The sequence below is a fragment of the Lepidochelys olivacea genome (assembly GCF_965140295.1).
Source record: "Lepidochelys olivacea isolate rLepOli2 genome assembly, chromosome: 2".
NCBI classification, from domain to species: domain Eukaryota; kingdom Metazoa; phylum Chordata; order Testudines; family Cheloniidae; genus Lepidochelys; species Lepidochelys olivacea.
In genome coordinates this window covers 45,604,668-45,626,846 of record NC_140412.1, presented here as the reverse complement: position 1 = coordinate 45,626,846, position 22,179 = coordinate 45,604,668, and the positions used below count along the sequence as shown (strand labels likewise).

At 40.1% G+C, this 22,179-nt stretch overlaps 1 protein-coding gene across 1 annotated transcript in view; it reads right to left on the bottom strand.

The window, feature by feature from the left end:
* Positions 1 to 248: 248 nt before the first annotated feature.
* The window catches only part of LOC311515878 (uncharacterized protein), a gene marked incomplete at its 3' end in the record, with an annotated part of 232,334 nt that continues 210,403 nt past the window's right edge, over positions 249 to 22,179 (bottom strand). The window contains exon 5 of the mRNA XM_084619327.1: positions 249 to 322. Within this exon, the coding sequence (XP_084475453.1) occupies positions 249 to 322 (74 nt within the window). The remainder of the gene's footprint in view (positions 323 to 22,179) is intronic.

Here is a 22,179-nt window from a genome sequence, read left to right as displayed (position 1 = left end):
TTAGATCTCAACAGTTCCCAACTCTAAGCCTCACCACACAATACCTCACCACACAATACCATGATGGGTGCACTAGGAAAGTGTAGATAGATGCTAAAAATACTAACAACTAAATATTTACATGTCCTTTTTATACCAGTAGCACGGAAACAAAATTAATGTCCTATCAATAACCTTGATGCCAAATTGACTCCCATTATCTCTTTATTCTTTTCTCTTTTGCAGATGCAAAAACAACCCGACAATCCTCATATGCAAATTCCATGAGCTTTTCTGTTCTCCTCAGGTGTGCATGCCAAGTTTTCATTATGAAGGCTTCCTGCTGTGAAAAAAAAGGTACATTTTCACTTTCATGTGTCTTTTTCTTTGTGGTGGAAAGGATCAAAGCATTAATGAGTAAACTAAAATAAAACTGTACAGGCATTCCTGTAGGAAATTGGGTAAATTTCAAATACTGAGGGGAAGAAAATCAATTAGGTCAGTAAAAATTGTGTAATTTTGACACAATGAAGTCAGTTGTCACTAAGGAGTTACATGCACAATTTCTATTCATGTTAATGCCATTTTTATGCCTTACTCCCTGGGGCATTGATGTGAACATTTATCTGAATGCATCACAAGAATCATGAAAAAACAATGGGAAAAAAAGAACAACTTTCTTTATAGGTTCAAACCATCTACCTTTGAAGAAAGTTATGCAAAAGACAGCTAACATTCTTAAAAAAAAAAAAAAGAAAAAAAAATGAAAAAATTCCAGCCACCATTTAGATTTTCTATTGGAAGAAGCAGGCAAACCTTCAGAGAAAACCATACTGACGCTGAACTAGGAACTTCACATAGTCACGCCAAAAGCATTTCATGTTACCCCTCAGTATTATGCATTTATTCTCAAAACAAACCATTTGGGGCCCAATTTCTTCACTTAGAACCATGGAAGGCTTCTGCCTAGAATTAACACACTTGCATCTGAAGGTTGAACTTGCCCCTTAAAGTTTAACAAAAACGTGCTTCGAATGCTGTCCTCAGTCAACAGGTGGAATGAAATGGCGGTGACACATTTCTCCATCACCCTTTAAAGCCTGAAATGAGGCACAGTAAGAATATTCCATAAAGGGGAGGTTGGACAACCTTCCAAGCAAGTGCAAAGCTTTCCTACTCTGAGCAAGTCCTTTCTTCCTTTCCTATGGCTAGTGCCTCGTACTGGAGGATTTTTCAGAATGGGAGCAAACTGAGCAAGGACAAGGATTTTAATGTTGATACTGTATTTTATGCTTCTATAGTATTATATGATAGCATAAATTACATGATATAGGGGACCTCAAAGCGCTTTACAAATGTTTATGAATTAAGCTTCGCTTGACCACTGTGAGGTGGGTAAGTTTTATTTTCCACATTTTACAGATGGAGAAAATGGGGCCCAGAGGTGTTAAGTGACTTCTTTAGAAAACAAGTATGTCACAGAGCTGGGAATAGAGGCTATCACCCAGCAAAGCACTTATGCACACGGTTAACTTTAAGTATTCCCAGTGAAGTAAAACATTATGACTGAACTGCAAAATACAGTATAGAAAATTCTAAAGCCAGCCTTTTGGCTAGTGACCCCACATAGAATACCAGCTTCAACAACAAGCACTACCAGTATGGAAATCATAGAAGCATAGAATCGTAGGATTGGAAGGGACCCCGAGAGGTCATCTAGTGTAGTCCCCTGCACTCATGGCAGGACTCAGTATTATCTAGACCATTCCTGACAGGTGTTTGTCTAACCTGCTCTGAAAAATCTCCAATGATAGAGATTCTGCGGCCTCCCAGGACAATTTATTCCAGTGCTTAACCACCTTCACAGTTAGGAAGTTTTTTCTAATGTCCAGTCTAAACCGTCCATTGCTTCTTGCCCTATCCTCAGAAGTTAAGGAGAACAATTTCTCTCCCTCCTCCTTGTAACAACCTTTTATGTACTTGAAACTGTTATCCTGTCCCCTCTGAGTCTTCTCTTCTCCAGATTAAACAAACCCAGTTTTTTCAGTCTTCCCTCATAGGTCATGTTCTCTAGACCTTTAATCATTTTTGTTGCTCCTCTCTCAAGGACTCTCAATCAACAGGACAGCAGTGATGTACTCTCTACTTTCTATTCAATATTCCAAAAATAGCATTGAGTCAAGCTCTGGGGCAATTATTGGGCCCAATGAAGTAAGGTAAAGAGAAAAAAATTGTGACCCTTAGCATGGAGGTGTGTTGATTTCTCAAGATTCCATCTGGACCAACTTTTAGTCAAGGGAGAAATTCACTCATAGGTACCTGCTCTGGGAGCACTTCATAATGAGAAATTCCCTTTTCAAAGTTATGTTTATGCATAAATCTCATTAGTGTCAATGGGAGTTCTGTACAGGGAAGTGGGATGAAAGAACCTACTTGTGTCTGGGAAGTGAAACACATATGTTCTGTGTTTGATGGACCCATTTGACCATTCCCTATGTATTTTACTTTATGTATTTACTTTTGGCTTACAATTGCACACTCTGGTATGGCTTTATGAGGCAGGGAACATCATTTGTCTAATGTCACTCCAGCATACTTAGGTTCAATACATACAATATGAGGTATGATAATAATCAATTACCATTTTCTGTATTATAGTAACCCCAATTCAGGATCAGGTTCTATGGTCCTAGGTGCTATGCAAACACATAGGAAGACACAGTCCATACCCCCAAGAGTTTAAAATCTACTTTAAGACAACGTCAACAAGTGAGTGTGACAAACAATAGAAGGAAGATGGCTGTAACAGTGGTAAATACTACAACTCAATGGTTCTGAACCTAGGAAAAGTGTTTTAAAATTAAAACAAAAAAACAACCCTTACCTCCACCATCACTGAATGTTCCTAAAATCTACCACAGAAAACAACACTGAGAAGTCAAAATGTCAGTGAACTTTACACTGACCAGGCTTAAAAAAAATAAAGGATTAACATTTTCTTAAAACGAAATAAATTTGGGTTTGGGGCTACAATCCAAAAATCTTGCCTCCCAGTCAGTTTTAGCTCTAGGCACTTTAAAATTAATAGGCTAGCCTGCAGCAAGAGCATATTAGCACTTTTGAGTTCAGCTCTTCAAGTAACACATATTTTTTTCCTAAAACCTCAATATTTAATGAAGAAATGCCGGATATTTTTTGATGATATAATCTTAGGAACTAACCAGAATTAACAAAGAAAATAACATATTCCAACTTCACATCAATTAATGCATGTGATAGTTTGTCAGAACAGATCATAAAATTAATACTTAGTACAGTTGAGGTCTTTGTTTGTTGGGACGAAATTTGTACAGAACAAATGCATAATAATCTTTCTCGCCTTTCAGATTTGAAAGGTTTCACAGAAAAGCATTACATCTTTTTGTTCCACTTTTATAATAATGTTACTCTATTACAAAGGAAATCCCATCCCAGATACTTAAAGTCACTGCCTTGATTCCCCTCAAATGATGTACTCATGAGTTTGAGTGAAAGAGCATATAGAAGATCACGCTTTATTCGTTCAGCCTACTTAGCCGTATTCCTCTCTCTTGCGCTGCTAGCTGAAAAGTGAGTCTAATTTGCTGATGAATACATTTAAGAGCTAGTGATCCATTACATTAACTTTAATGAGCTGCAGCAGGTCACTTGGTTATGGATTGCACCCTGCAAAGGCTACAGTTCAGGGTGATACTAAATCTCTTGACAGTGAGCCTCAGAGCTTTTATGCAGTACTTATAACAAAGACATGGTTATCAACTCCCGGTCACCGGAATGACTAGATTTCATAGCTCCTTGCTATCTGCTGTAGGTTTCATCCTACAGTTTAAGAGCATAAGTAATTCATAATTAGATTGTATATAACTGGCAGCCACAAGAAAGAACATTAATTTAGAGGTCTTGTAGTTGTAGGGAGGGTGGCTTTTTTACGTCTACCATATTTCCGCTGATTTGGTTCAAAGGGCACATTCAAACTTTTGAATTTACCATCTGAAGTCCTAAAAAAATAATTAATGAGTAACAAAGCCTGCAGTTGAGTGTAGTTTAGCTTATCTTCACTGTAAAAAGGAGAAGATTCACAGAGGGAAATCTCCATTGAGGAATACTTTTTAACGATAAAGGTAAACATCTGAGTGACTAAAATTGTCTGTACCGTATTACAGTTGCTTGTACACGTGAGGAGGTGGGCGGGAAGGTGAAGTGGGTGGGTGAGTAGGATGAGGAGGTGAATGGGGAGGCAAGTGGCAGGCAGGCGGGTGGGGCGAGGAGGAGACCCCTTATCAGAATCTCCCCAGGCCCCCAGTGCCTCCTGCCCACTGGCAGGCCCCACCAATCAGCATCTCCCCTTCCCTCTCAGCGCCTGCCGTGGGTCAGATGTTTCGCAGAGTCAGGAAGTGCTCGGGGGGAGGAAGGGGAGAGGAGCGAGGGCGCAGTGCGCTCAGGGGAGCGGTGAAACTAGGCTGGGAAGAGGCAGAGTGAGGGCGGGAAGAGGCAGGGTGGGAGAGTGGTGGGGAAGGGAAGAGGTGTGGTGGGTGGGAAGAAGCAGGACGGGGGTGGGGCCTTGGGGGAAGGAGTGGAGTGTGGGCAGGGCCTGAGCAGAGCCAGTGGGGAGCACTCCCCGGCGGATCAGAAACTTGGCACTTATGTCCCAGGCCCTGCAACCCTCTAGGGACAACCCTGCTAAGTGATTTTGGATGTCCAACTTGGTACACCATTGGGGGGGCCTTGTTTTCAGAGGGTGGATGTTCAGCACTTTTTGAATATCAAAGCCTTTTTAAAGGAGTTTCAAATTGGCACTCAAAATCATTCAGTTGAGTCTGAAAATCTATTCTAGTTTTGGAACCTCTAACATGGGGTTTAGATTTGCTAGTTATTATTAATGCACTTAGATATTTATAGCTAGATATTTAACAAACAGTTGAATTATTATCTTTGGGTAACATTTGTTTGAATTTTGTCCTTTTCTTTGTGAATTGTCCAGACTTGACCTTATTTTGGCAAAAGTGTACCTGTAACTATCCTATGGACTGACGATTAACAATTTGCAGTCTATGGCTCACTGATGAATTGTTTATTCTGACTGTTGGCTACATATTTTTGGTCTGTATTTGGTCACCTAGGTCATTTGTTTCTTTACTCTGACTGGATGACAAACATTTTTAAACAGGATAATAACGAAGAAAGAAATGCAAATAATCAATGGCGAATACGAATACTCTTGTTCACACACAAATACCCTTGTTTGCACATGAATATAGGTCTTAATATGAAAAAGAGCCATTCTCTAAATGTTCATGTGAATAGAAACTCATTCACGTGCATGTTTGTGAACAGCAAACAGCAAGAATAAATGAAGAAGGCTGAATAAAACAACAGTTCAGACTTTGAACGAAAGTTCGCAAACACTGTTTTGCATCATTCACCCAGCCCTGTGAGCCGCCATCTGTTCAATAACTGATAACAGACATGGAAGTTGAGTTGTATGGCCGATCAAAGAGACACTAGCTATCTATTTATAGCATTTATATTAAGTTCATGGTGGGTGTAGAGAGTACGCTTATCGACCTTTGTTGTTTTTTTTAAATTTTACACAGCAAAGATAAGATTTTGTTTAATAAATTATTTAAATACATTGTTGGCTGATATAACTTCTGTAACCACGTGTATGCTATGCAGCCTGTTACACACATGCTTAAAATTAAGAAGATGAGTAGTACCCCCAAGTATCTACAGTAAAACACATGCTTCAGTACCTTGCTGGATTAGGCCAGAATGCTGAGCACTTTGCAGGTTTGAGTCCCATCTGCTTATGCAAAAAAAACCAAAAAACAAAAAAAAATTAGCTGTACACAACAATTAGTAAGTAAATATTTTCTCAGCATTTTTTGAAATTTTTTTCAGGTTTTTGATGAAAAATTGAAAAAAATTTGGTGTTCAGTTCTTGAACAGTTCCTGAAAACAAAAAACACTTTGGCTTTTGTTTTCTCAACAAAATACTTTTTTTTTTTTTTTTTGACAAAACCAGGTTTTTTCTTGTGAAAATTTCTATTTAATCCAAAAGCCTATTTTTTGCTGAAAATTAGGTTCAACAAAAAAAATATTCCATTGAGCTCTACTTTTAACCAATGCTCTAGCTTCCTCCATTTGTGCTCAAAACTTCCAGTGGAAGAATTAGTAGTCTATGTATGCTGCTTTGCAAGCTACAGAGATATCAAGTAGTATGAGCAAGGGACTGTGGTCTTTATCTACTGCCATGAAGATTGCCTTTTAGTGCTACTAAGGTCTTGTTGTGTGTTGTGCCTTGGTCTTAAACCTGGTTGCGAAACATCTAGGATGTTGTTTGCAGTGTTGTGGCTGTGTTGGTCCAAGGATATTAGAGAGACAAGGTGGGTGAGGTAATATCTTTTACTGGACCAACTTTTATAGGACGTTGGCAGACTCACATGTCATTTGAACTTGATTGTCACTACTGTTTCAATGACTTTTCTTAGATGTAGGAGGTTAGAGATGGGCCAACAGTAGAAAGGGATTTTTGGATCCAGTGTAGGCTTTTGGAAGATGGTGACTATTGTATGTTTCAGAGAAGCAAGCAGGTTCACTTCTCTGAAGGAAGCATTGATACTTTCCATTAGTAGTGGACCCAGTTCTTTCCTGTGTTTCACCAGGAGAAGCACAGCTCTGTTTTGCAAGTTGGTGGCTTGAATATTCCTAAAGGCTTCGCAATATTTATGCAACTAAAAGGTGAATCAACTTTGCAAAAACATCTTTCATCCGAGGTTAAAAAAAAAACAACACCCAAACAAAAACACACACACACACACCCCTAAAGAAAGGCTTTGTGCAGTTAAACTTCTCACAAATTCTTTAAAATAAAATAAAAGGAAGGGGCTTTGTTTCCTTTTCTCCATAGGGTGGGTCTGGCTCCTAGGATTAGGTCATACAGCCAGATCACAGTCCTTTTATAGCCCCTTTTGAGCTCAGTACCTCACCCTAGTTGAGCACAGCCACATTTCACTGTTCCCTCTAAGCTGTGTGTGTGTGCGTGCGCACACAGATCCTAAACCTCGTGCACACGGCGAAATACCGTGGGCGCGAACATTTGCACAGAAGCATAACAATTTGCACAGAAGAAATTTTTTGCACACATGGCCTGCCAAAAATTAGAGGGAACATTGCTGGCTGGGTACCCTGGCAATCTTTGTTTAGCTAAGTGGCTGTTGTAGAGTTTCCTTTGCCCAGGGAGACAGTGTTAACTCTCTCCACCAACCATAGGATTAGGTTCTAAACACCATGCGAAAGGATTTTTATTGTTCTCTCTGCTGTCAATTCAGTTTAGCTCTAGCATCAATTAATTGTTTCACCAACTTTTTGAAGTCTGTCTGTGTTTTTGTTCAGTGTCCCTGGCTCCTTCCTGTAATATTTCTCTGGCCTTTTTAAGACCTGATGCTGGGCTAATAATATTGCCTTTGATTATAGCCTTGGCTGCATTCCAGATCATACCTTTGAGCACATTATAGGGCTGTCTGAACCCTGTAGAGTTCAGTTCACAAAGGGGCTTGTGAATTGAACCATACTGCTTAATCTGTAGGGACTGTTAGTGAATCTGTAAGAGCAAGCCTCCCTTTGCTATATATCCAGTCCCTCTCTACTCCTGCCAAGCATGCCCTCCCTCCTCACAACTCTCACAACTTCTTTCTAACTTTAGATGTCTTAATGGGGATCCTTGGGCTGTTATGGGGAAGGGAATGAATGCCAGTTGCGTGGGGACAGAAATTTCCATTTACGTGTGGACATGTTCACTGAACTTTCAGGAGGCTGAGGTATGGGCTGAGACTTACAAAGGTATCGAAAGCTTTGTACTCCACAGCCATTTCCAATTTGATGTCAGTATTTCACATAGCTCTAATACATTGTATTACTGGTATTTACTAAAGAAGTTGCTTTGAATTAACTTGTATATGTAGGCTAAGAGGATGTGAATGTTTAACAACAGATTGTTTCAAGTGCAAACTATATGGTCATATTGTTGCAGACCAACTGTTTATCACTAATTTTACTGGGACCACACACATACACTGCTTTTCCCTGATGAGGAGTATAGATTATGCCAATTTTCCAGTCTTGTCACTCATGGATTCTATTAGCTAACAAATGACTATGTCTTTTATTTAGGCTTTAAAAGAAAATGCATTTTAAAGAAAGTCCCTAATTTTGCACCTGTAGAGGTGAAGTAAAGTGGATAAATGCATGCTCGCTTTAACTTAGTTTAGGGCTTGTCCAAAGTCCACTGAAGTCAGTGGAAGTCTTTTCACTGACTTTCATAGGTGCTGGATCAAGCCCTTAATGTCCTGTCCACAGACTGTTTGTTTGAGGAGACACTAAGCCAAAATCTGTTCATGAAGATGCCTGGGTTTTACTGAAGCTAGAATCTCAGCCAGCATGTTGGACTGGATTTACCCAACTCTGCAAGGAAATAAGACATCTCTTTTTTTCAGTGGATTTTTTTCATTAAGTAGCAACAAGACACATTGACTTGAAGCAAGAACATCCACAAAATGACTGCATCAAAGCAGGTATTTTATGTGACTGATCTTTATGCTATATTAATACTTTTAGAAGTTTGTAGAAGACATAGGCTAGAGAAGACAACTATGAAATCTTGAATCAGATTTCAAATGTCAGGACTCAAATGTCAGAGGTTGGAACTGAATTAATTCCTTTGCCTTTTGCTCCTGGGTCCAGGGCTGGCTCTAGGCACCAGCTTTCCAAGCAGGTACTTGGGGCGGCATTCAGAATGGGGTGGCAGTCTGTGTCCCATGGTGGCAAGTCAGCAGCAGCTCTGCCGCTGTTGAGGCGACGGCAATTCGGCGGCGACTGCTTGGTGCGGCAAAATTGGTAGAGCCATCCCTGCCTGTGTCAGACCCAAAACTGGAAAGGACCTAGTTTTCTGATTTGATGCAGTCAACATTTTGAGAGATTTTTGGCATAATCTAATCTAAATGCAGTCCTTTGTCAAATCTTGAATCTGCCTCAAACTCTGTCATGAAACTAATCCGGATTTGCTGACTCAGTCTGCTGTTGGTTTTTAGGAAATTTTTAAAAAGCTGCTGGAGGAATGTGATTTAATTATAACACATAAGATGGGTTAGGGTGCCATCTAGGTGGCTGGATGTCTGGATACAGACATCTTCCTGTGCTGGTCTGACTAGATGAAGGCAAATGCATTCTGTAGAACTCTAGTATCATTCTATAAAGTTCCAACGGTATTTCCCTGATGTATTATGATTACCAACTGCAGGTGACTAGACCCTGAGCAACCCTATCCTTTTAACATATTTGTAAATGAATGACAATTTCTGCTCCATAACCCCTTATTCACTTTCCCCTTCTTATGGTCTTGCAAGTATAAAATGTGTTTTACTTAAAAATTGGTAAAACTACCTGAAACAAAATACCTGTATGTACAACAGATGCAGAAAGGCATCTTGAAACAAATGTAGAAAGGACAGTTTCCATACCTCTTACATTTATATTTCCCCCTGCTTAAGGTCTCTTGACAACATATTTGGCTGTAGGGAGGCACACTATCCATTGCAGAATTAGTCTGGTAAAATCTGTTTCATCCATTTAGACAAATGTATTCTATTAAATAGTGAGATAAATATAAAGTAGTACAGACCATACACTAAAATTCAGATTGACAGACTTTGTAATGAAAACCTTTAGTAGATTCTGACTACATGCATTAGACTGTACTCCTGTGCACTTACAATATGCTATAAATGCAGCATAGGATTGACTCAGAACCAGCAACCACTGAGTTGGTCCAAAGTTTACCTTAATAGGAGAGACTTCTTTTTTAAGCAACAGCCTTGCTATCTTTGAGCTCAGAAGCATCAGTTTTAGTTAATAAATTAAACATTTTTCAAAATACAGTTCATCATTAATTCCCTTCAGTAAATGCTTCTAAGCTTTCAAAACTTTCAGACTAATGGGCTCAGTGAAAATGTGTGCTCCATTAAGAGGAAACAGCACTAACAGCTGACTTGCTTGTGCACCTTTCAGTTTCATGGCAGACATTCACAAGTTTTGGATATTTGTGGGATGTAAGTATTGATACTCCAGCAGCAGTTAGAACAAAGTGATGTATTTGTCTTCTTAGGGAGAAGGTGTCTTGGGCTCTTCTTTCAGCACTGGAATCCTACATAAAATAGTTTTGTACACAAAGGAGCCAATCAGGAGCACTGATTGAAGAGTAACATAACCCCTTACTCAGCATCGACCAGTGTCCAAGGAATGTAGGGTAAACATTTTCTAAAACACCTAATTGATTTAGGAGCCTAAATACCATTTTCAAAAGTTATTTAGGCTCCTAAGTCCATTAGACATTTGCACATTTCCCCCCATGATCTCTTACTGGTAGGTATACAATTGTCTTACAGGTTAGCTAGGATTACTATATGATGAAAATAAAGCTAACAACAGAAAACTAGTTTATAATGTGAGTGTACTAATATTTATGGCCTAATCCAAAGCTGACTAAAGGCTCCCATTCATTACCTGGGCTTTGAATCAATCCTATAGATGGCAGCGTGTGGGCAGTCATGCCTAATGGCTCAAGTCAGGAGCCTGGAACTGGAGCCAGGATCAGAGTCAGGTGCCAAGCCAAAGGTCACAGCTGGAGACCGAATCAGGTGGCAAGCCAAGAGTCACAGCCGGAGTCAGAGCCAAGGGTAGGACAAAGGAACAGGAGTGAGATAGGAAAGCAGGAACCAGGAACAGATGGAGATCTGGGATAAGGACAGGAACAGGCTGGAAGGCAGGAACCAGGAGTAGGCAGGAAGGCAGGGCTCAGCAGTCAGGCAAGAAGACTGGGTGCTAGAATTCCTCTAGTTGCTCAGACAACTTCCTATGCCTTCTTCCCAGCCTATCAGTGGATCTGGATGTCTCCCCCAATCAGGAGCTTCAGGGTGCAGCCCTTTGCATGGTAGAGTTTTACTGGCCCCCTTCTGCACTCATTCAGATCAGTTGGCCATTGTGGTTTGAGTATTGCCTGGGGACCTGTGGACCCAGGTTTAAAACCTGCAATCCCTCATAATCGGGACTTTAAAACCCAGTCCTGTCCCAGCTATGTCAATGACCAACTTGCTAGAATTCTTTGATTCGTTCAAAAAAGCATGTGGGACATGGGTGATACAGTGGATATAGTGTACTTAGATTTTCAGAAAGCCTTGGACAAGGTCCCTCACCAAAGGCTTGTAAGCAAAGTAAATTGTCATGGGATAAGAGGGAAGGTCCTCTCATGGATTAGTAACTGGTTAAAAGATAGGAAACAAAGGGTAGGAATAAATGGTCAGTTTTCAAAATGGAGAGAGGTAAATAGTGGTGTCTCCTAGGGATCTGTGCTGGGACCCGTGCTATTCAATATATTCATAAATGATCTGGAAAAGCGGGTAAACAGTGAGGTGGCAAAATTTACAGATGATACAAAACTACTCAAGATAGTTACATCCAAAGCAGACTGCAAAGAGTTATAAAGGGACCTCACAAAACTAAGTGACTGGGCAACAAAAGGCAGACAAAAGGCAGATGAAATTCAATGTTGATAAAAGCAAAGTAATGCACATTGGAAAACACAATCCCAATTATACAAAAAAATGATGGGGTCTAAATTAGCTGTTACCGCTCATGAGAGATTGTGGATAGTTCTCTGAAAACATCCACTCAATGTGCAGCGGCAGTCAAAAAAGTGAACAGAATGTTGGACATAATTAAGAAAGGCATAGATAATAAGACAGAAAATATATTGCCTCTATATAAATCCATGGTACGGCCACATCTTGAATACTACATGCAGATGTGGTCGCCCCATCTCAAAAAAGATATATTGGAATTGGAAAAGGTTCAGAAAAAGGCAACAAAAATGATTAGGGGCATGGAACAGCTTCCATATGAGGAGAGATTAATAAGACTGGGACTTTTCAGCTTGGAAGAGAGATGACTAATGGGGGATATGATTGAGGTCTATAAAATCATGACTTGTGTGGGGAAAGTAAATAGGGAAGTGTTGTTTACTACTTCTCATAACACAAGAATTAGGGGTCACCAAATGAAATGAATAGGCAGCAGGATTAAAACAAATAAAAGGAAATATTTTTTCACACAACGCACATTCAACCTGTGGAACTCTTTGCCAGAGGATGTTGTGAAGATCAAGACTATAACAGGGTTCAAAAAAGTACTAGATAAGTTCCTGGTGGATAGGTCTATCAGTGTTTATTAGCCAGGATGGGCAGGGATGGTGTCCCTAGCCTTTGTTTGCCAGAAGCTGGGAATAGGCGACACGTGACAGTGGATGGCTCACTTGATGATTACTGTTTTGTTCATTCCCTCTGAAGCACCTGGCATTGGCCACTGTTGGAAGATCCTGGGCTAGATGGATCTTTGGTCTGACCTGGTATGGCCACTCTATGCTCTTTTGTCATGACAAAATTACTCAGACGTTAAGGTCAGAAGGGACCATTGTGACCATCTAGTATGACCTCCTGCACATTGCAGGCCTCAGAACCTCACCCACCTACTCTGGTAATAGACCCCTAACCTCTGGCTGAGTTACTGAAGTCCTCAAATCATGGTTTAAAGACTTCAATTTACAGAGAATCCACCATTTACACTAGTTTAAACCTGTAAGTGACCCGAATCCAGTGCTGCAGAAGAAGATGAAAACTCCCAGGATCTCTGCCAATCTGATCCCGAGGGAAATTCCTTCCCAACCCCAAATATGGTGATCAGTTAAACCCTGAGTATGTGGGCAAGACCCACCAGGCAGATACCTGGGAAAGAATTCTCTGTAGTAACTCAGAGCCCTCCCCATCTAGTGTCCCATCTCCAGCCATTTGGGATTTTTGCTACTAGCAGTCACCAATGGGTCTCATGCCATTGTAGGCAGTCCCGTGCCATTGTAGGCAGTCCCACCACCCCCTCCATAACTTATCAAGCTCAGTCTTAAAGCTAGATAGGTTTTTTGCCCACACTTTTCCCCTTGGAAGGCTGAACAGAGCTTTACTCTTCTGATGGTTAGAAACCATCATCAAATTTCAAGCCTAAACTTGTTGATGACCAGTTTATCTCCATTTATTCTTGTTTCCACAATGGTACTTAACTTAAATAACCCTCTCCCTCCCTGGTATTTATCACTCTTCCGTATTATAGAGAGCAATCATATCTCCCCTCAGCCTTCTTTTGGTTAGGCTAAACAAGCCAAGCTTTTTGAGTCTCCTCTCACACTTAAGTGGGAACTGAATAAATGAAAAAAAAATGCTTTTTGATTTTCTTATATTTTCAAAAAATATTTATTTTTATATAATTTCAAGCTTGGAAAAAGGCCATTTTTCTATTAAAAGTCATTAAATAGTTCTGATGAACTGTAGTAACATTTTTATCATATTTCATATCACCTGCAGATTTGACACTGACTGTAACAGAACTACAAGAACTTGTTTGTCGTATATAATAGGAACTGTCATAAATATAAAGAGAAGGGTAAACACCTTTAAATTCCTCCGGGCCAGAGGAAAAACCCTTTCACCTGTAAAGGGTTAAAAATCTAAGATAACCTTGATGGCACCTGACCAAAATGACCAATGAGGAGACAAGATACTTTCAAAGCTGGAGGGGAGGGGTGGGGAAACAAAGGGTCTGTGTGTGTGGTGCTTTTGCCAGGACCAGAGCAGGAATTCAGGTCAGAACTCCTGTAAAGAGTTAGTAAGCAATCTAGTTAGATATACGTTAGATTCTGTTTTGTTTAAATGGCTGATAAAATAAGTTGTGCTGAATGGAATGTATTTTCCTGTTTTTGTGTCTTTTTGTAACTTAAGGTTTAGCCTAGAGGGATTCTCTATGTTTTGAATCTGATTACCCTGTAAGGTATTTACCATCCTGATTTTACAGAGGTGATTCTTTTACTTTTTCTTTAATTAAAATTCTTCTTTTAAGAACCTGATTGCTTTTTCATTGTTCTGTAAGCGGGGGAATAGTCCCGCTATTGTGGGGAACTTTCCTGGCTTCTGTACTACCCCGGTGAAGTGGGCTAGCGAAAGGATCTGAGTCCTCGCTCCCACTTCCTTTACCCAGTGGCCTCCCTGCCCTTGAGGACTCCCCTTCCACTCTCCTGTCTGGCAGAGTCCTCGTAACCCCAACAAGGCTGGGCCCAGGATTCCTGGGGGGCTCGACCCCCAACCCTGCTGTGGTCACCTAGGACAAGGGCTAGGGTCTCCCCACTCCAGGGTACTCTCTCTGCACTGGGCACTTCTCTGACCCACTAACCATGACATACAAGTTAAAGCAAATGCAAGTTATTTAATCAACAATTAATTTTAAAAAGAATAAGGAAAATGGGAAAGGTTAAAGGAAACACATCAACCCGCTCTGTGGCATGGAACATCACAAACAGCGTCTCTGGAACAGCAGGGCAGTTCACAGTCTGTTCCTGGTAAGTCCCAGGCCTTCTTCTCAGGCCCTGGCTATGCTGCCGGGATGCTGTGGGTTGGACACTTGCTCTGGTGGTGGCCTCATGCTCTCAGGCTCCAAGTGATAGGACCCTTCTGCCAAGTGTCGCCCCCGCCCTGTCGGGGTTACGATCCAAGCCTGGCCTGCAGAGCCTTTTGGCTGAGGCGTGTCCCTGTGCTGGGCCCGCTGCCCAGGGTCCCCCTCGGTCTCCCCAGCTGCTTACCGCACCCAGCTCCAGACTGCTCCAGCCCCACTGTCTCTGCACTGCTGCTGCTGCTCTGCCTCCAGCTCCCTGGGCTGCTTCTTTGGCCCCTCTGGCTCTGGTTGCTGCAGCTCTGCTCCCAGGACAGGTCTGCTCTGCAGGCTGCTTCTGTGACTCTACTCCCAGCACTAACCCGCTTCCTGGGCTGCTTTTCTGGCCCCTCTGGCTCTGGTTGCTGCAGCTCTGCTCCCAGGGCAAGTCTGCTCTCTCTGGGCTGTGCCTCTGGCTTTGGGGCTGCAGCTCTGCTCCCAGGACAGGGTCTGCTCTCTCTGGGCTGTGCTTCTGGCTTTGGGGCTGCAGCCTGTTTGTGGATTTTTATTATATTATAAAAAGTTATGGATAACAGTCAAAGTGCTTGATCTTCCACTGTTTCACAGGCCTAGTGGAAAGTGGAGTATGCAAGAAAACGGCTAATGAGCAAGATCTCAGATGGAATCCTGACCCCATTGATGTCAACCGAAATTTGTCATTGACTTCTGTGGGGCCAGGATTTCATCCTTTCTGCCTGCTATCTGAATTCTTGTACATAACTGGGGTACAAGAGAATATGAAGAATGATTGCAGAGCCATGAAAGACCAGTAGCACCATATAGCTCCAACTCCTGGGAGAATATTTAAGATCTCTGAAGCACTGTATGATAATCTAAAGAATCAATGATTCAACAAATAGCACATTTATAGTTATGCTTCCAGCTGAAATTTGGCTTGATGTTGAGTTGTATATTCGTCTGTGGCTATAAATAAAATTACTGCTTTATTGAAAGAGATTCTGGAATATTTTTAGTAATTAATCAACCAGCTAACTGTTCAATAAAAATGTTCCTTTCATTTGTATAAGCCATTATCTAAAGATGCCAAAGCAGTTTATAAACAATGAATTACATTTTAAAACCCTGTTGTGAGTTGGATTACCTGTTATTATACCCATGTAACAGATGGACAAAAACTGAGCCACAGCAAGATTAGGTAACTTCACCAGTCCAGCAATGAATCAGTAGTAGAGCCAGCAATAGAAGCCATATGTGCAATTCTAGCTCCGCTGAAGTAAATAAAAAAGCTCCCAATAACTTTAATGGGGCCAGGACCTCACCCCAGTAGTCCTGACTCTTCTTCCCTTGTGGTTACCAATTAACATTCTCTGATACAGCACAGACAGCAACCTAATCAGTCTTAATTATGTGTAACAAAATGAATGCATGAGACCCAAACATCACAGTTATGGAGGGAAATAAAGTGCAGAATAGCTGACAGAATTACACAAAATATTCATTAACTTGTTGTCTCGGGGTTTCCTTGTTTCAGAACTGGAACTGTTGTAGTAGTTGTCTTAGAACATTTGACCCAGCCTATGGCTGTGTTAATATTGAACATCTAATAATAAAGTTCTTCTATCCTCTCCTGTAATAATGAATTCATATCTTGTGTTCTTCTTGTCTTCTACAACTGACAAAACGGTCTTGCCTGCCTCATGCACACATCAGCACACATTATGGATTACAGACCAACATCAATGACACACATTGCCTCATGACATCCTGACTCATGAGGTTAACATTTCTATTAGAAAAATGAGTTCCTAATTTTCACCATCTCAGCATCAAGAGAAGCACTCCTGCTCTTCATAGGAGCAGACCTAGCAGAGTTAAGAGATGTTGATAATAGGCTTGAAACTGGAACCCCACAGCTATATGCTCAGATATAGGGTAAGTCCTATAATGAGTGCTATTTTCTGGCCTTGGATGCACAGTGGAAGACAATTTTGCCAACTGGACACATGCATCTGGCTCTATTTCTGCTAAGCATATTATCAGGCATGTACATGACGGTGAAATCTGAGCCTATAGCTCTTTAACCCTACTATTACCCATTCTGCTAGCACAATGTTCTAGCTAAAGATCTTTGGGTTTACTCAGCAGAAGGTCCTGCTTCTTGACCTTATACAATACTAATGGTACTTTTTTCAAATTTAATTTTCTTCTTCAGCCTTAATTTAATCTCTTATTTGGCTTTTATTTAAATGGCTGTATCACCTTCTGCACATGATTGATACAGATAATACTGACATAGTTTTCTTTTTACAGTCCCAGTTATCCACAACCAATAGAAAAACAATGTATGAAAAGGTTGCATTGCTCATTTCCTGAGCACAGCACCCATTCCATACAGAACAAAGATACCATATACACTGTATACAGTGACATCCAGGAGATGTTGCACTGCATTAAGAGACAGGTCAATACAGCACTGGCATGGTAAATGCACAATTAAAGCACCTAGGAGATGTTGGGTCATATCTTCAGTAGGTATAAACTCGCATAACTTCAGGATCTGGCCAATTACGATGGATTGGGAGAGTCTATATATATTCACACAAATCCTATTAGTAGAATCTAGGAAATGGTAAAACATGGGAATTAACAAAAACTAAATATGAGAACATGCTATGCCACTGCCCAGGAGGTATTTTGTACATTACTCTGATATGAGGGTGATCAAAATTAATTTATATGTACTGTCACCCAGAAATGGTTTATACTGAGAATTAGAAAGTATTAGTATAATGAACAAAATAGGAAACTATCTATCCAAGAAAAGTTAGCCACTATTTTCAAGAACGACTAGGAGATTTTGAGAGCTCAGCTTGACAGCGGCCTGATTTTTAGAAAGTGCTGAGCACCCACATATGGAGGCATCCAAAATCTCTAGACACTCTTTTAAAGATCTTGGAATTTTGTGTAATAACTTTATGTTATTACCAGAGATGATTGCAAAAGAATGCAAAAATAAGTTAGTGTTTAAGGGAACATTTTTTATCATATTTTATTTATATTTTATTTCAACAGCTTGTTACTATTCTAGGCTGTAATTAAAAGAAGTAATACTGTGACTCAAAACCTTCCAAAAGCTTCCTTCTTGCATTGTCAGTGCTTTCCTGTTTATCCATTTCCTTGTATCTGCTTTACTTATTAAAAAGAAGATTTTGAAAGGAGACAGAAAGGGCATTTTCAGAGACCACTGCCACCCTAAGAATCTTAAAAAATATAACCCAATACATTGCTAATATGTTCTCTAGGCAGACACTGCAAAAGCAGGTGAAAATATTATTTATTTTTTGTGTTACCAAATAAGAGCATAGTCATGGATCAGGAAAGGTTTGAAGTTTGAGACTGGGCAAATTCTGAAAAACATAAGAATTAACAAAAAAGATCTCCAAACCCCAATAATCCATGAGTAGTCAATTCAATTTAAAAATGAATTTGCTTTTGCCACACTCAGACCTCCATGAGTGGTCATCAAAATTTAATGGGGCAAATGTTTAAGGACAGTGATTTCAAAGCTTGCACATGCAAACATTTCTAGTGGAAGTCATGGAGTAGGATGGGGACACTGCTTAACATACCAGATGACAACGTTCCCCACACCACTTGCCAGAGCCCTTGCACAGAAAAAATGAAACAGGTCAAAGAAAGATTTTGAATACATACTTTTGTAACTAGGACCATGCAAGTATATATAATTACTTTGTCTCAGGGTACACTTGTACAGCAAAAAAAGTCCTGCAGCAGCGAGTCTCAAAGCACAGGTTACCTGACTTAGGCTCACGGGACTTGCTCTGCAAGGCTAAAAGATAGCAGTGTAAATGTTCAGGGTTGGGTTTAAGCTCAGATTCTGAAACCTGGAGAGGTGGGAGGGTCTCCGATCCCCGGCTGCAGCCTGAGCCAGACTGTCTACACTGCTATTGTTAGACCTGCAGCACAGCTGACCCAGGAAGCTCTGATGCTGGCTGCTGCAGGTCCTTTTTTTTATTTTTTTCTGTGTAGATGAACAATTAATGACCATGATATTGAAGACAAAAATTACAGATCAGGAAATACACAGATACACTTGGCATATTTTATAGGCTACTGAGGGAGAAAGCTTTCCAAAATTCCTTGCCAGCACAGAGGTGATGAAAGTGAGCCAGAGAAAGACCAGGTTAGAAGTCTTCTATTGCTCTGTGTGAAATGCTGAAGAAAAATTAAATTTAAATTCTGCATACATCCAACTTACAGTACCACATTTTATCCAGAAGTGATGCATTGGGAAAGACTTGTGTAGCTCAGAAAAGAAAAAAAGTTTACATTTTTCTAAAAAATTCATAATCCCATTTATCTGCTACATTTTACTATACATTCTCTCCCAAAGAGATTCATGACCCCAGTGATTTCTTCAAACCCTCACACATGCCAGTCATCTAATCAGGAAAATTAAAACTAACTGACCAATCACAATCAACACAATCACAACCAAATTTAGAATATAGAATAATGAGCTAGCAAACAGGGGACTGCAAACAAAGCAGTTTGAGAGGGGGAGAAGTAGATCCCCCTGCTGAATGAACAAGGTGCGAGTACTAACCTTGGGGTGAATGAGTTTGTTTTGCTGTTTGTGTTTTTCTTTCTCTTGAAAGTCTCTGGGTAAGGATAAAAGGGGTAAAAAACAAGGGTGATGTAATGGTAGGCATCTATTACAGACCACCTAACCAGGAAGAAGAGGTGGATGAGGCTTTTTTTAAACAACTAACAAAATCATCCAAAGCACAGGACTTGGTGGTGATGGGGGAATTGTCCTACCAAGACATCTGTTGGGAAACTAACACAGCAGGGCACAGATTATCTAATAAATTCTTGGAATGTAGTGGAGACATTTTTTTTATTTCAGAAGGTGGAGATAGCTACTAGGGGAGAGGCTGTTCTAGATTTGATTTTGACAAATAGGGAGGAACTGGTTGAGAATTTGAAAGTGGAAGGCAACTTGGGTGAAAGTGATCATGAAATGACAGAGTTCATGATTCTAAGGAATAGTAGGAGGGAGACCAACAAAATAAAGAAATGGATTTCAAGAAGGCAGACTTTAGCAAAGTCAGGGAATTGGTAGGTAAGATCCCATGGGAAGCAAGTCTAACAGGAAAAACAATAGAAGACAGTTCACAGTTTTTCAAAGAGACATTATCAAGGGCACAAGAGCAAAGTATCCCACGGCATAGGAAAGATAGGAAGAATGGCAAGAGACCATACTTGCTTAACAGGAGATCTTCAATGATCTAAAAATCAAAAGAGAGTCCTACAAAAAGTAGAAACTAGTTCAAATTACAAAGGATGAATATAAACAAGTAACACAAGTATGTAGGGACAAAATTAGAAAGACCATGGCACAAAATGAGATCAAACTAGTGAGAAGTAACAAGAAAACATTCTGCAAATACATTAGAAGCAAGAGGACTACCAAGGATAGGGTAGGCCTGTTACTCAACGAGGGGAGAAAAATAACAGAAAATGTGGAAATGGTAGAGGTGCTTAATGACTTCTTTGTTTTGGTTTTCACCAAGAAGGTTGGTGGTGATTGGACGTCTAACGTAGTGAATGCCAGTGAAAATGAGGCAAAATGAGGAAAAATCAGAAGCGGCTAAAATAGGGAAAGAACAAGTTAAAAATTACTTGGACAAATCAGATGTCTTCAATTCACCAGGGCCTGATGAAATGCATCCTAGAATAATCAAGGAGCTGACTGAGGAGATATCCGAGCCATTAGCAATTATCTTTGAAAACTCATGGAAGACTGGAGAGATTCCAGAAGACTGGAAAAGGGCAAATATAGTGACAATCTATAAAAAGGGAAATAAGGACAACCCAGAGAATTACAGACTAGTCAGCTTAACTTCTGTACCCAGAAAGATAATGGAGCAAATAATTAAGCAATCAATTTGCAAACATCTAGAAGATAAAAAGGTGATAAGTAACATTAGCATGGATTTGTCAAGAACAAATCGTGTCAAAACAACCTGATAGCTTTCTTTGACAGGGTAACAAGCATTGTGTACAGGGGAGAAGCAGTAGACATGGTATATCTTGACTTCACTAAAACTTTTGATACTGTCTCGCATGACCTTCTCATAAACAAACTAGGGAAATACAACCTAGATGGAGATACTATAAAGTGGGTGAAAAACTGATTGGAAAACCATTCCTAGAGAGTAGTTATCAGTGGTTCACAGTCATGCTGGAAAGGCATAACAAGTGGGGTCCCACAGGGATCAGTTCTGGGTCTGGTTTTGTTCAATATCTTCCTCAATGATTTAGATAATGGCATACAGAGTACACTTATAAAGTTTGCAGACGATACCAAGATGGGATGATTTGCAAGTGCTTTGGAGGATAGGATTAAAATTCAAAATGATTTGGACAAACTGGAAATGGTGTGAAGCAAATAGGATGAAATTCAATAAGGACAAATGCAAAGTACTCCATTTAAGAAGTAACAATCAGTTGCACCCGTACAAAATAGGAAATGACTACCTAGGAAGGAGTACTGCAGAAAGGGATCTGGGGGTCACAGTGGACCACAAGCTAAATATGAGTCAACAGTGTAACACTGTTGCAAAAAAAGTGAACATCATTCTGGGATGTTTTAGCAGGAGTGTTGTAAGCAAGACACAAGAAGTAATTCTTCCGCTCAACTCTGCGCTGATCAGTCCTCAACTGGAGTATTGTGTCCAGTTCTGGGTATCACATTTCAGGAAAGATGTGGACAAATTGGAGAGAGTCCAGAGAAGGGCAACAAAAATGATTAGAGGTCTAGAAAACATTACCTCTGAGGGAAGATTGAAAAAATTGGGTTTGTTTTGTCTGGAAAAGAGAAGACTGGGGTGGAGGTGGGGGGGCATAACAGTTTTCAAGTATGTAAAAAGTTGTTACAAGGAGAAGAGAGAAAAATTGTTTTTCTTAACCTCTGAGGCTAGGACAAGAAGCAATGGACTTAAATTGCAGCAAGGGAGGTTTAGGTTGGACATTAGAAAAAACTTCCTAACTGTTAGGGTGGTTAAGCACTGGAATAAATTTCCTAGCGAGATTGTGGAGTCTCCATCATTGGAGATTTTTAAGAGCAGGTTAGACAAACACCTGTCAGGGATGGTCTGGATAATACTTAGTCCTGCCACAAGTAAAGGGGACTGGACTAGATGACCTCTTGAGGTCCCTTCCAGTTCTATGATTCTATGAATGCTTGTAATACACTGTTTGCAATAAATTCAAATAATAATAATAATAATAATAATAATAATAAAATTAAATTCCAAGAAAATGTGATAAGTGAGGAAGCTCAAGAAAATGTAAATCTCCTCATAAATTTTCCACGATCACAAAAGAAGGTCAAATTTGTTGTGTAAAATATTGGCTCTGCATTATTTTCTCAGGTCCATAGCATGGCTTCAGGTGTATAATGTCTAATCCCATAATTAACTTGTGCTTTTGTTACATACTTGAGTATTTTTATTTGCAATTATAGACACAAGAAAATGAGAAACTTTTCCCTTGAAAGACCAAAAAAGGGAAAAATTAATATGGGTCCAAAGG